This window comes from Myripristis murdjan, chromosome 5, assembly GCF_902150065.1.
Source record: "Myripristis murdjan chromosome 5, fMyrMur1.1, whole genome shotgun sequence".
In the NCBI taxonomy this organism is placed as follows: domain Eukaryota; kingdom Metazoa; phylum Chordata; class Actinopteri; order Holocentriformes; family Holocentridae; genus Myripristis; species Myripristis murdjan.
Window position 1 is genome coordinate 16,847,041 of NC_043984.1, and position 15,125 is coordinate 16,862,165.

Sequence of the window (15,125 nt, forward strand, 5' to 3'; positions counted from 1 at the left end):
ATACAAAGCAGGACTAATATATAATTGCATCTGAAGTGGGCATGCAGTTAGTAATTATGACAGAGGACACATGTACAGTAATTTTATTTAGAGGCCACAGCTCTTGCATATTACAACTGTTGGCTTTCATAAGGCAAAAGCAAGAATGAATCCACCAGCTAATTCACACAGAAAACGGAAAGCGTTTGGAGAGGGTGAGAACCCACAGGCATGCAGCGATGGCTCAGAATGCAATGTACAGCATTATATATATATACAAAACAACAGTGAGACCCAAACAAATGCCAGACATCTCATTCTACACAATTACGGAACAAAGACAGACCAACTTTGTTTTGTTTTGTTTTTAAATAAAAAAAGAAAATTATTTTTAGCTCTTTTCTTTGTAAAAGTGCAACTCAATTAAAATAGAACCTGTTTTCAAGGCCTTTTTAATGTTGAAATAAAAATAGAATCTCCCAAGTTATCAAAATGGAGCTATGAGCATATTGCATCTCTAGAATACCCACTCATTGAAGTTCAAGATTCCTGCTGAGCTATGTCTAATTAGTGTGAGATGAGATCACATAGCATTGACACATGATAAAAACGCAAGTCTAGAACTTACTGTCGATGTTAATAACAGTGAGTAGACGAGAAAATGTTTATCTGTAACAGCAGTAAACTTAAATACAGAGGTTTATTTTAAGTTTGAAGCAGTTGGCATTCACTTAAAAACAGACAAGACAAATAAAAGGGTCCATACACTCATCATCACGACAATGAACCATTAATGAATGTAGAATACGACAAAGAAGCGCCATATAGGTTTGCATTGGACAGGGACACACCTATTAATCTCACTCAACATTGTCAAACAAATGGTACTCCATATTGCTTAGTAACACATAGAAATGAATTTAGAAATGAATGAATCAAAGATAGGTGCTATCTTTATCATGACACAGCTAAACTGTCAATCATGGTTATTTTTTAAACATTTTTATTTTTATTTTCATCAGTATAAGTACTATTTTTATAGTTAATAGTTCCTTCATAGGCATTTCGAGCTGACAAAGAGGTCCTAGAGTGGCTATCTGAGTAACAGAGTTGGTACATGCATCAGTTACCAGGCTAAAGTCAAAAGTGTGATAGGGGTTGGGTTGGGGGTGAAGGGTTCAGGGGAGGGGGTGGAGTGTCAGTGCACACGCTCTAGTCGTCCTCTTCATCCTCCTCATCACTGTCCTTCATGGAGATGCCCTGCATGCCTCCCTCCCTCACCGAAGCAGTGGCCTCCTCCAGGGTCAGTCTGTTGCGCACCGTCTCATACATCTTACTGTTCAGGGTGGAGTCTAGCACACCCTGCAGGCGAAAGTCCCGGTACTTTTTCTACAGGTGGAGAGATGTATCAGCACAGTTGACAACACACACACACACACAAAGAAGTGTCTTCCAGCAAACTTCTCGCTGTTTGCTACCATATGCGCCAACACGTTACCTTTGCAATCCTGATGAGGATTTTTAGCTGGTAGACATGGAGCTGCTGATCCATGCGCTCAGTTAGCCAGGTCCCCAGTAGGTTCATGGTGGCAGTGTACCATTGCTGAAACATACATAAACACAACACTCTCCAGCAAAACACACACTCACACACATCCTCAAGACATAGTAACACAAACAAAACCCTAACAAAGACCTAAAGACACGCATATAGTACGAGAACTAAACACATATCTGACAAAAACAGACTTTCAGTCACGCCATGCCCAGCTGAAGTTGTAATGTAGGCAGAATTTCAGCAAAACTTCCCAACTGATTTGTTCATGTTGTGAGGAGCATGTGGTTAGTTGCCATTGCATTAGTTAGTGCAAGAGGTAACAGGCTGCATTAAGTTATAAAAAAGGGATGGGTTTACAAACTAAAGAAATGACAACTGAAACTTAAAACTTAAAAAAAAGTATATTTTAAAGTTTACCTACTATACCTAGTACATTTAAGTTACTCTGTGTGAATATTTGGCATCTCTATAAAATTCATTATGTGAAATCCTAAGATGATGTTGTGGCCGTGCTGTCTTTTTGTGTTGCTAAGTTACAATTCCAATTTATTTTCTCTGTGTTTACAAAGCCCAGAATGTTACTTAGCACCGCCTGTCTCAACAATGTCCTACCCATGCTTTATAAAAAACTCAGGCATCTGGCCCAAACCTAATGCTTTCCTTCCTCACAAGTGCGAACAACAACATTGCACCCTGGTGCAAAACACTGCTGAAACCAAGATTCTGTTAGTTACTAATCCAAAGGGGAAACATTCCTCTGTCTAAAAAAGCTCTTAAAGGCAGAGAAAAAATTAGCATCAGCATCTGGCTAGATTTTACTAGACAGAGGTACTCAGAGAAGCTGGAGGGTTCAAACTGGAGTCCCATTTGACTTTGTTTCCATCTCAATATGCGAGTACCTTTCTCAGTGAAGATATGTCCTCATGCATTCAGATTTCTGATGTACAATGCCACGTTTTATGTGTTGCATGTGTACTGGAGGGTTCACTGGGTACAGCACAGACAATATTGTGGCTTCTCTATGTGGCCTTGTTTGTGTAAATATTACATTTGAGCTGGAAATAAAGCCCAGCTTCTCCCAGCTGTTTGTAGCTGTTGATTTGGCTGAAAAAATGGAGGTATTGTTGAGTAGAGGCCTAATATAAAAATGGATCAGTGAAGTTGGCAAGGTGCTGCAGATAGATTAAGGTCATGTGATATCCCTGTTTTGAAGCCAATAGTTGGCATTTCACTAACAATGCAAAGTAATTTGCTGTAACTGATAATAAAATTCAGTATACAGCTAACAATGTACATTTATTTGCTAAAAATAGGTTACACCTTAAGACAATATATAACTGTGGAGCTGGGAAAAGGTGGCAAGTGGAGGGCAGGGGATGGTGCTTGATTTGTTGTATCAAAAAACATCACACATAGTAGCTTTACATTAACTGGCTGAAATAGGAACTAAATATGCAAGTTGGTTCCATCTAACCACAGCTAGAACTTGTTAACCTCTTGACAGCCTTTATGCAACTCAGTCAGGAATATTTATTGAAATTGGCCCTTACAGTTTGATTCAATAAATGACAACTCTAACGCATTCACTCACACACACAACACACACAAGCATTTCAAAGAATATACTCATTGAAAACATTGATAGTATTACTTAGGGATAATAGGGATTTAACAGATGGACATGAGAAGATATTTAAGCATTCAAAAACTGTCCATCTCAAACTGTAATTCCTCTTTCTGTGAAATACCAAAATACCATTTACATGCTGATATTTCATGTAAGCTGTGCTATTACAAAGTGCATAGCCCATCAATTACTGAAGGCGGTGTCAAGCCTTTATTCATTACTTATTCAAGTTGAAATGTTGAGCTGCATTTAAAAATGCCCCACACTGAATTCAAAGAACTACTTCGCATTTACAGTTCCTACCGAACTATCACACTGTATGAGACGTGTAACTGTCTAACGAGAGAGTTCATTAGCAAAAAATAAAACAGAATGAGAGTGAGTAAATGGTTAGCAGGCAGGGAGCAGCGGTGCTATTTTCTTATATCTTTTCACAGCTTTGCATTGGGAGACTTTTTTTTTTTTCCCCAGATGGTTCCAATTCAAAGTTATAAGAGAACAGCACCCAAGAGTGATAGAAACAGTTGTCATCCCTCCAATATCAAGAAAATAGGGTCAACTTTAAACATGTGAGTAGGCAGGAATGCAAGAGGTTTGTTGGGCCCAAATTGTAGTAGGAGGCCTTCATTTCTTTAGTTGCTCAGTCTTTTGGTTTAGATCAAGATTAAGTGAATGGTTTAAAGTGTTCAACTTGAGACCAGATATGCAGATGCCTGTCCACTTCACAGTCGAGTTGAGCGTGCAGTGCATGCAGACCTCGCGGGTGGGTGGGTGGCTGAGTACGTGCTAAGGTAGAGTATTCTATGTGCACATGAGGCAGAACTTTGAGGAGGAGGGTCATGCTAGAAGATGTACACAGGAAGATTATTTGACTCTAAAATCATGCCAATCAACATAATGTGATAAAACAACGCAACATTTAGAGATAAGTGCCACTTTTTGAATAGAGGAGGCAGCAGGAATGGCGTTAATCAGGAAAGAAAAGAATCGAGAGGAGTTAAAAAAGAAAACAAATCAGTGAAAGAAAGAGAGATACAGTAGAGCCTATGCAACATTTAAGAGTCTTTTCAAATGCATGCAGATAGATGGATGGAAATGCATTGAAAAGAATGGGGGAAAACATCAAGCGATGCTCAAGCTGAATTGCATTTTAAAACACAGAGTTAAAACTGAAGCAGCCGCAACTTGAGACTTTTTTTTTTTTTTTTTTTTTTTTTTTTTTTTAAGTTCGACGTGATAGTGCTGAGCAGGATTTCGGTAGGGGCCACACAGAGGACACGACGGGGTACAAATACTCCACAGTAGAGAACTAATGAGACAGAAAGAGACAGGACAGTGTGGACCTCAAAGACTAAAGCAAACCCACTTCACCACAGTCACTCCAAAACATAAAATCATATTGCTCTAGCACAAGAATGCACACCCCCCCAAAATCTACAGCCAACACAAAAATATGACACCAGAGGACTCACAGCATACTTTTGAGTTGAGTACCTTTCTCACACACAGACACACACATACACTCTGCCCCACGGTACAGCGTATCACTCACACACACACAAAGCTATCGGACACCTGTGGAGACACGGGTCTATACAATTTGTTTCTGAATGATATGAAGCACACACGTCACAGCAGTATGTGTAGTTCAACTCACACATGGAGGACACATTACTTCCAATGTATCCCATTAGGATTATGGTTTTGTAAGCCAGTGCTCTCACAACCCTTCAACAGACCATGTGCATACAGCAGGTCAGCCTTGCAGATTGACACCATTAGAGGCACCCGGTTTTTGTGGCCACTAGTGGCGCGTTTGTATAGTACGACAGAGTCTCTGTATTGTTCACATAGCATGCACCTCCAGCACAACATGAGCATGGGGGTGACATATTGCCCACCCCAAAGTAAATAATGCAACATTCAAAATATTCCAAAATAAGGTTTTGGAAATGTCTTTACAGGCAGCAATACATTCAAAGTGTTTATTAGGCCACAAGAACACGTTTTGATGATAAAATTTTGACCGTAAATGAAGTAAGTTTACAAGAAAAGCTATACCGGGTGCCTTTAAGTCATCCTAGCCCATCCAACAGTGCAACATGCACCCAGCAGCTTTCGCTCAGAAAACAACTGAAGCAAAAATACTGGGTGGGTGCTCCACTGCAGACTGACCCAAGAGAGCTCAATGTCGTTTATCCGGGAGGCAGATGTGCTTTATGCACAGGGTGCATTTTCAGGTCTACCTGAATTAAAGTCTAACCTGGTGTTGTAGAATTAAACCTGATTTGATGAGTGATATAGCAATTAATCATATGCCTCTACCTGAAACCATTAGTGGTAAAAATGTATATCATGTGCTCATAAATCCATTCTATTCAGAGAGCACTGCTTTAGATAATCCTTTTTGATGGTGCTTTTATGGACTCTTTGTTTGTAAACAAAAGTCATTGTTTTTTTATTATACACAAAGGCCCAAAAGCACTTTGGCAATGCACACCAGAATACAGAGGGCAGCGGCTAAAGTTTTAGAGAGAGGAGACAGAGAGAAAAAGAAAGAGAAAAGTCAAAAGGGGTAGAGAATCAGAGAGGCCTCTTCTTCCAGGCTGAAGTATGTTCCCTGGTCTCAAAATGGGACTTATCCCTCTCTGCCCTGTTGTTTTGCCACATTTTGGAAAGCCCCTCCCTTCTGGTGAGGAGGAGACGGCATCTTACTTACATCAAATAACCTTTCTATATACACCTCCTCATTGACCTTATCACGCAGCATATCCTGAGAGTGGCGAACAAAGGTCACATAGCCATCAGCCACGTCCATCCCAGGTTTCTGTAAAACAGCATCAACAACATGAGAGGGTCAGGGCTGAGGAGAGCTGTGGCTCATGGCTGAACTACTGATATTAAAATAATTGCTGGTTCAATTCAAGATGTGGTTGTATCACAAATCTATCAATACTGAACGAACAACATTCTACATGTTGAGTTTGATTGTGTTAAATGCAAACAAGAAAACAAAGAAGTCAGACTTCATCACACTTACAGGTACATCCACATATTTTGAAGCAGCTTTCACCTGCAATCAGTGCAAAATGGTCATATGAAGGTTGAGAGCTTTAATGTTTGAATATCAGTATCACAGAAAAAAAGAGAAGCTTCATCTCACCGTGAATGAAAGGAATGAGGAAAAGAGAGTGCCTTCATCATATCTTGAAATCTTAGCCAACACACTCTCCAGAATGACAACAAACTGTGAAATAAAGGCAAGGACAGAATCCATCAAACATTATAAATCATGACTTACAATTGAGGTTATTTGTCCTCTAATAAGTGGATAAAGTAATATAGTCCTATCACAGTCGCTTCCTCAAAATGTACCTTTGCGACCAGAAGTTGGATCATGTCCTTCACACTCTCCTCAATCAGATCGTCTATCTGGGAGTGATACTGTTTCTAAAATGAAGGAGAAGAGTTCAAAAGAAATAGACATATTAACAGACCATTTTCTCTGTGTAAATATGACCAAATGTAGTGCAATTTTGCAAAATGAGGTTACTGTCCAAGGAAAAGAACATACCTCTTGGCCCATTTCCATTGCACACAGTTTAGCTGATTGGTCCTTGGCATCCACCATCACATTAAACATGGTGCATATTGTTGGGGAAATGCGGAAGTCTGTGGACCTGCTGCTCTTTGCCAGCTTGGACTCAAATGCCATCCTAGTGCTGCAGTGCAAATCAAAAATTATTATGCACTGTATTACAATATGAACTCAGTTCTTCTTTCCCTCTCATGCACACACACACACACACACACACACACACACACACACACACACACACACACACACACACACACACACACACACACACACACACACCGTTTGACGCAGTTCTCGATCATGTCGCTAGACATGAGCTTGATGCGACTCTCTAGGTGTTTGGCGAACTCCTCCTCAGGCCAGTGCAGGTCCCTGATGAAAGTCTGTAGGGCGTCTAGCTTCCAGAAGAGGTCCTCTGACGTCCCAGAGCCGTTACTGCCATCGACCGAAACACACACAGAGGTCAGAAGATTTGTGTCACCCTTCTATACAAAGGGGGTTGGGTGGGAGGGTCGGGGTGGGTGCAGAGGAGGATGCTGCTCCTCCACACCTCAACACAAAGTCAGTTTTACTCTCACCATATACTGACTGGTCTATTCAAATGCTACTTTGTGTTTGCTCAGGTGTTTTAGACAGTCAGTGTATGGGTAAAAAGGAGGGCAGGGTTTACTGTAGCAAATCAATAACCATGCTGTAGAGTATGATTATTGACTGGGGTGTGAAGTGGGTACATGCAGGTAAGTCACTGCAGATACAGCATCTATCACACTGTGTCAAGACAAAGAAATAGGGAATGGAGAAATGAGGGAGGGCATGTTAAAATTAGCCTATGGCTCGTTCATGTTTCCAAAAAATAATGTCCAAATTGCTTTGCGTAATCACAGATAAATCCCTCATCACAGGCCCTCTCTCAACATCCATGTCCCCAAGCTGGCATGGGCCCTGGAGTTATTATAAAAACAAACCATGCAGACCTCTTTTTGTCATCCTGAGTAGAACTCACTGGGAAAAGGATGCAGGACAGATGGAGAGGGTGGGAGGATGATAAAAGGGAGAGGCACAGGAGCAGGGCGGGTCTCTACTGTCTTGGATGTCAGCTGCACTGAAGACATTGCTTCAGAGCATAAAAGCAAACATCACACCAGTTGACTGACAACTAGATGGAGACAGTCCGGCCTCTCCATCCCATCATCTCCCATCCCACCTGCTGACCTCCCTCTCAATCAGAGTACTCACTGGGGATTTGGTCAAGGTCAGAGATGGACCTGAGACCACGTTCAGTCTAAGGTAAAAGTCAGTGTAGCTGTTATCTAGACTGGAGAACAATACTTGGAAGACACACATTGTGCAGTAAAAAAGTCCTAAATGTTTTGAAATGGGGGCATGTCCTGCACAATAAATCCCCAAATAGCCTCTGAGGAATATTTTTAGGTTTGGCCTGTATCTCTGTACCTCAGCTCAACAGCATGCATGTTGAGACAAATGAGAGTGCCTCAGCCTCTCATTTTGGAAGCAGAACCCAACCTACTCTAACACCTCTTAGACCGCTCTTGGCATGAACATGAATTGAAGTATGCTGAATACAGTTTAATGTAAATCCCTTTTATTTTATTTTAATAATAATAATAATAATAATAATAATACCATTAATAATAATAATTGTTATTACTTAGAACCACATAGGTGATTGATAGACAACATTTGGTGCTTTTTGTGATTTTTTAGGGGGGGGGGGCTCAATGAATTTTCGTTCAGGTGCATCTTCATACCAAGGCAGTCTCTACTTGTTGAGTAATTCTAAGGTGAACTTATTGAATACACACTCAGAGTCATATATAGCAGCCATCCATGACGGGGTAGAAAAGCTAGGCATTTGTGGAAGGTTAACTGATAGTCCTGCTACTGGCACTGGTAGATTTGGTACTTTGGGAATTTGGAGGTTCACATTTGGTAGATTCACATTGGGCAGATTACTTGTTAAACTCCTGCAGAAAAGACAGACAAAAAGAAAAAAATAATAATCCATAACAGTGGTAATGCGGGAGCTGCAGAAAGCCATGTAACACTCATCTTTAAAATAATAAAATCTGAAAATAGGTGAAGACATAAACATAGCACACATAAACAAGACCAACAGTAATTGTCAGAGACACACAGTATACAAATAGACCTACAGAGTAAAGGGGGCTGGACTCAAAAGGCACACATATACATAATTACAAATGCAGTGAAAGGGAAAAGCAACATAATCATCAAATGAATAATCCCAAATAAAGACCAAGATTTTTTTTTTTTCTTTTTGTTTGAACCTAATACATCCTATAGTCATTGTAACAAAGAAAGCAAAAGCAAAAAATTGTAAAAGCCATAAGAAATAAACAAAGCTCAAAAGAACAACTCAGCAACATGATAGACTGGAGATGTTCTCTCCCTGGCAACGTGTTAAAGCAGACACTATGAGGGTTAGTTCACAAAACAAAACAACAGAAATATTAGGTGCTGACCTGACCCCAATGTGTCGGAAACAAAATTGGTAAGACATAAACATTATCATACAAGACTTAAACTATTTTAAGAAATAATAACCCATTTCCTTTGAAGGGAAAAATATGTTATTCAGCTCACTTCCTAGTTCATTCTGTAAAAGTGATCCTGGAGGAATCGTGGGTTAACATTATAGCTGCTCTCCCAGTTTTTCAGCCTCCAAGAAGTCAGTCTGTCATCTGGATAAAAGCCTGGCATCTCCAACCATCCTACAGCTTAGCTATTAAATGGAAGGCTTCTTACTTTACAGGCTCCCATGACTCGCGCTCAAAGCCCCTGTGGATTGACTGTGCGATGGAGGACTCCATCAGATCCACATATCTAACCACCAGAGGAGCATACAGATCCTGCAGGTGTTTGTGGAACTTTCCATTGCACAGATGATCTGGGTTGAAAGAAAACAGAGGCACAAAGAGAGAGAAAATATTGATGTTATGGTTTTGGCATGAATACTACAAATTTTTAGGGCATATTTGGGCCAAAATTTGCCAGCAAAGGGCAATGATTATAAGCAACTGGACAATGGGCAACACTAGCTGACAAATGTATCCACTGCAAATGGATGAAGTCATAGATACTGCTGCCATCTCTGTTTTCCTGATCTCATCTTTCCGACTGAAATGGCATCAAGGCTTTTCACTGCACTTTCATAATGTGTATCGTAAGTTTATGTCGTTAATAATAAAGAATAATCTATTCTACTGGCAGCCAACAACTGGCTAGGTAGAGTTAATGTATAAACAGCTATTATTTACTAGTTATCTGTACTTTAATAGTTATTTGTACTCATTATATAAACAGTCAAAACATTCAGAAATAGGCCTACACATTCGGATGAGGACAGGTCACCTGACCATTTTTCTTGTCTCTGATTGATTGCTGTTGAAACAATGGGTCTAGAGAAATAATCCACACACCAATATGTTCTATATCACCCTTTTCTTAGGAACTTTGAGAAAAAAAATCCTAATTAAAGTTAATAATAATTAGTTAATAATAATAGGGTGTATATAGAGCACTTTTTCTCAAGTCCAGCACCCACTCAAGGATGTGTTTCTATGTTCTCTCTTTGATGTTGAAACATTGCCAGCAAAGCTTGCTGTCCAATCAAGCTTGATTAGATTTCTGACTGACAAACTGTTTTCAATGAAAAGCAAATTCTCCCTAAAAGTTTGCCTGTGTGTCAGTTTAAGCTTGTGGGGCAAGTGCAGGGAGGCAGAAGGAGCTTACAGTCTGTCCGGAGGAAGTCATTGAGCAGCTGGAAGAGGGGGAAGCTGTCCCAGCTCTCAGGAGACTGGATCTCCAGGGCGGCGTCCATGTCGATGGCATAAAGAGCCAGGAAGTTTTCTGCATGCTCCACCATGAGGTCTGTCCACCATGCAAAGGCCTAGAGAGACATCAGGGAGGAAGCAGGTGAACAAGGTCTCCAGTACAACCTGAAGCTGGCACAAGGAAGAAAGACATGGAAGGAGCAAAAAAACAACTGTAGCTCTCCGGGTCTTTAAAACGGAAAGCACATGACTCCTACATTCATGTATGCTTCTTCCATGCTTTATGACACTTCATTGCTTATGCATTAGTTGTCCTCTGGTTTCTAGCTTTGGGAGAGATTTATTCATGTTCACGAATGCAGAGTAACTGTCACGGGCTGCAAGAATAGCTATGTGAATTCTTAAATTGATGAGTATTTCCTTTCAAACACAGTTTCATAGAAAGAAAATAACTACCTTTTCCAGACCTGTGTGGACCTTGTGTGTATTAGTGTGCGTGTGTGTGTGTGTGTGTGTGTGTGTCTGTGTGTGTGTCTTTATGTTGCCATCATGTACTCTGAGAATGAATCAGTCTCTTTATTTATTACACCCAAAGGTACAAGGATTATTTATTATCACCTTTAAATCTAGTTCATAAATAAAAAAAAAAAAAGAAGAAAGCACACATTGCATTTAAGTCTCTTGTTCTTTTCATGACAGTATTTATAGATTCAAGGGAAAGCTTTTCTCATGCAAATGTGGAACTCCCTGCATGCTTTGCTCTCAAGCCAAGAGATGAGGGTTCCACCATTCACATCATAACCATACACCCACTAGATGTGAATGTGACTCATGCAGATTGCCATCTCGCACTAGGCACACCAAAGACTGCAGCACACAGCATCTTGAGTGTTCCAATTAGTTGCAAAAGCAATTCTGCTTAACGTTTTCAGTCAGGACTTCCTCACTCTTGACAGCAGAACTAGTTGCTTTTTGCTGGCAGTCTTGACTCACTTGCTTATCATCCAAAACTGACATGTTGCCAAACTCAAGAACAGAATGTGAAGAAGCTTAGTCGTTTTTTTCAAAAAATTATGCTGCATGCTTTGTTTACATATCAAATTACCAGTTCTTGTGCCCACGGGCTTCACCACCATAATGGCAGCCAAAACCTTACTTACCCGTCTACTTACCTGCCTACTCCCAACATATAAAATGCTTGACAGTTTCTAGTGTTAGAGCAACAGGCAGCAAACAAAGCTCTGCTCCATCGCATTCAAGGAGAGATAGTGTGTTTTTAAGGAGAGGGTGGTTTCAGGGGGAAGGACCGTGTAAGATTCCAACAGGCGAGGGAGGGACAAATGGGCAAAGGTAGACAGGTAGAGTGGTGTCCAGCCTTTGATAGTGGTTAACACACAAGACCCTGAACTCTACTGCATACCCATTGCTCAGCCAGATAGGGCAATGTGCTGTAACAAAGCAACAGTTCCTCGGGACAAGCCCTGAAGGACTGTACTGATGCTTAGGGGGTGGGAGACGTGGCATCATCTACTGGACATGCACAGACCATTATGGGAATTGGGGAATTTCTCATTCAACTTAACTACATACCTCTTTTCCCTGCTTGAACAGTCACCAATCATATGAACAGTGAGAACACAGGGAGATGTACAGAACAGTAATGTATCTTTGAGGCATTTCTTTAATAGGGTTTGTAAACTAAGAATAGAAAGCAGAGTGATGGAAAAGGAGAAGCTGGGAAATAATGCTTGAACAAGTGTGAACTGTGAACTTAACTGCTGGATGGAGGGGAAACAAATGTTTATGGTGGATCAAACTTTAAAGGTTCAAATGGAGCATACTTTGGGAGTTTATTGGCTCAGCATGCTTGGAGAGAAAAGGAAAATCTCTTATGGCCCGATGAACATGCTATATGATCACAGTATGTTGTGCAAGCTACAGTGCCTTAGAATTTCATCAAGTTTGCTCTCAGTTCTGTGCCTACAAACCCACCCGCTGCTATGTATTACTTTGTTCCTGCCTATAGGGTGCCTCTTGCCGTAGTGGCGCACATGCGATACAGGGGGTTTGTGATGGGGGACTGAAGAGAAAGAAATATAACAATACTGTACCGATTGATCTCCAGAACTTGTGACTGCCGCCTGTCAAGCATATTCAGAGAGATACAATAAATCTGCTTTATCTGCATATTCTAAGATCACATAGGATCACCTCTAGATCTACACATCTATACATGCTCATCATGCGTTCTTATTAATTTTATAGTTTTAGCAGTAAATAAAAAAGAGAAGCCTATTTTGTACTATGTTTATGGCGAAAGGGAAAATCAATACATTATGAGCATGCAGTAGCCAGGGGTAACTTAAATTAGCCTATATGACTACATTGCATATATATGTATTATACATTATATATATATATATATATATATAGTATATATATCTTTTACTGGGTTAACTTCAATAAAATATTATCATTTTTCAAGGCAGCCAATGGTTTATGTAACATTGCACCACTGAGCCATGAATTGTGAATAAGAGGAGGGAATTGCACACATTATATCATTTTCTTTCTGATTTGCAGTTTCTCCTCAAAGAAAGAGCTCTGGTACCATGTTTCCATGGTCTGTCGAACACCAATTAGAGCTTTCCTAAATTAAATCCATCTTTGAAAGGGGTCTATTCTGGTTACGCATAGATGAAGGCAGCTTTATTTATAGAAGATTGAGAATAAGACTAACTCCCTGCTGTGGGCGGGGTGAGATAGGAGTGAGAGTATAGAGGGAAAGTGCTCTGAGGAGGAGAGGAGGAGAGGGTTCCCACTCACCTCCGCATGGTGTTCCTGGTTCTGCTGGAGGACCTCTATGACTAACTCCGCCAGGCGAATTGTTTCCTCCAGCTTTTTGGCAGGCGTGACTAAGCGGCCTACGTTCTCTGAGACAAAAGGATGAGGGTGAGGGATGAGTGGTTAGTCAAGCACAGAGAGGGATGCCAGGGGGATTTTTTTTATGACTATTCAGAGGATTCTCTTGTCTATATATTTAACTGGATGATATAGTATAAACACAGTGCTTACACTGTGATACACTGTGAAGTGTTCTCACCATACCCTCAAAAACATGTCAGAGGTGCACTCATTTGTTTGCATTTTGGGCTATATAAGATAAGGCAACACTGAGTTGGCACTTTTTTATGGACAATCACACTTATGTTGGAAGAATATCAGGCACAGAAATAGTGGCACTGGGATGAGCGTGCTATGTGGCATCAAAAACATGCAAAATTGTGAAGTGGTGCAGTGTAAGCCATCTGTATAAGGAGCTGTGGCATGGCATGGGCAGAAACTACTGAATAATCACCAAGTATACACTGTAAAAATAATTCATTGTTCCTGCTGCAAGTTCCCCATTAATTTAACTTTGTGAAGCTTTTCTACCCATCAATGATATACTGCAGATTTGAATATAATTAACCTTTTTATTCAGTTTTTATTCATTAACACTAACATAGAAAGAGGAATTGATGCTGCAATTGATGATACTTGATAATGTAAAGTTTAGACAGAAATAGCTATCTGAAATTAAATATCTTTTTGCACACCTTCTGCTGGGTTATCTAATGTATTCTTCAAATGTCCATCAGATTCATTGACCATAACCAATAATTTAATCCTTTATTTGTTGAAACACAAAACAGCTTTTCAAATTGTGAGATATGGTGTTTTTTGTATAGTTGCTTTGACAGTTATTTTCCAAAGTAAGTAGAAATCCTCTTAAACTTCCAGAGATGTTTTGGGAAGGAAATTGCAAAATTATCAAAGCAGGTCATAGACTTTGTGGGTCACATCACTCAATACATCTTTAAGCATTTCAATATAATGCGACACTTGTTTGGTTCATTATGTGCTTTAGGACCAATCATAAAAGTGCTGTAATATCTAAAATATGGATTGTAAACTACTAAATAAGTTGACTGAACATTAGTAAAGATGTTCTTACTGAATATTTTTTACAGTGTAAAATGGTCTGTACTTGACTAAAATCTTACTTGTTTCTGCCTTCTTTCAAATTGGCAGAAATAGTTGCTGAAATTGGCCTATTATTAACATGCAAAAGCGACAATTTTTTTGCTTTTACCCATGTGTGCTGGCAAAATGATTTGATAGACAGTTAAATGTCATGAGATGAAATTACTCAAACGTTACAGTGGGAGGGTGTATCATTTGAACATGAAACTGAATGGCTACACAAACTGGAAATCAAAAGAACATATATATAACTCTACATAAAATAAAACAACATTGCTGGTGATTATCTACATTAGTAGATCTCAGAGTGGGCTCCAGGGGGTCTTTGTTGGGGTCCCCAGGAAAATAAAGCATATTGTTATTTCCATTTTCCACACTAGTTAACAGTGTTTTTTATTTGAATTTCTTTTCAGTGTGTTCCCAGACAAAAGCTCTTTCCTCATCAAAATGAATAACTGTTATGATGACACTGAAATAAACTGACACCCCCTGATCAGCAGCTTCTGTTGAGCTTTGAGTTCT

The 15,125-nt window shown here is 39.9% G+C and overlaps 1 protein-coding gene across 8 annotated transcripts in view; it reads right to left on the reverse strand.

The window, feature by feature from the left end:
- Window positions 1-65: 65 nt before the first annotated feature.
- Window positions 66-15,125, reverse strand: part of cadpsb (Ca2+-dependent activator protein for secretion b) — a 73,762-nt gene continuing 58,702 nt past the window's right edge. For 3 of the 8 annotated variants that reach the window (XM_030051405.1, XM_030051402.1, XM_030051403.1), the window contains 14 exons: window positions 13,404-13,510; window positions 12,689-12,718; window positions 12,168-12,179; window positions 10,537-10,693; window positions 9,550-9,691; window positions 8,586-8,747; window positions 7,042-7,197; window positions 6,739-6,886; window positions 6,540-6,614; window positions 6,328-6,411; window positions 6,205-6,237; window positions 5,884-5,991; window positions 1,478-1,582; window positions 1,192-1,368 (listed from right to left, as the gene is read on the reverse strand). In XM_030051405.1, the coding sequence (XP_029907265.1) occupies window positions 1,192-1,368; window positions 1,478-1,582; window positions 5,884-5,991; window positions 6,205-6,237; window positions 6,328-6,411; window positions 6,540-6,614; window positions 6,739-6,886; window positions 7,042-7,197; window positions 8,586-8,747; window positions 9,550-9,691; window positions 10,537-10,693; window positions 12,168-12,179; window positions 12,689-12,718; window positions 13,404-13,510 (1,496 nt within the window). Of the gene's footprint in view, window positions 1,369-1,477; window positions 1,583-5,883; window positions 5,992-6,204; window positions 6,238-6,327; window positions 6,412-6,539; window positions 6,615-6,738; window positions 6,887-7,041; window positions 7,198-8,585; window positions 8,748-9,549; window positions 9,692-10,536; window positions 10,694-12,167; window positions 12,180-12,688; window positions 12,719-13,403; window positions 13,511-15,125 lie in introns of all 8 variants that reach the window. The other 5 variants (XM_030051407.1, XM_030051406.1, XM_030051404.1 and 2 more) reach the window with 3 other exon arrangements.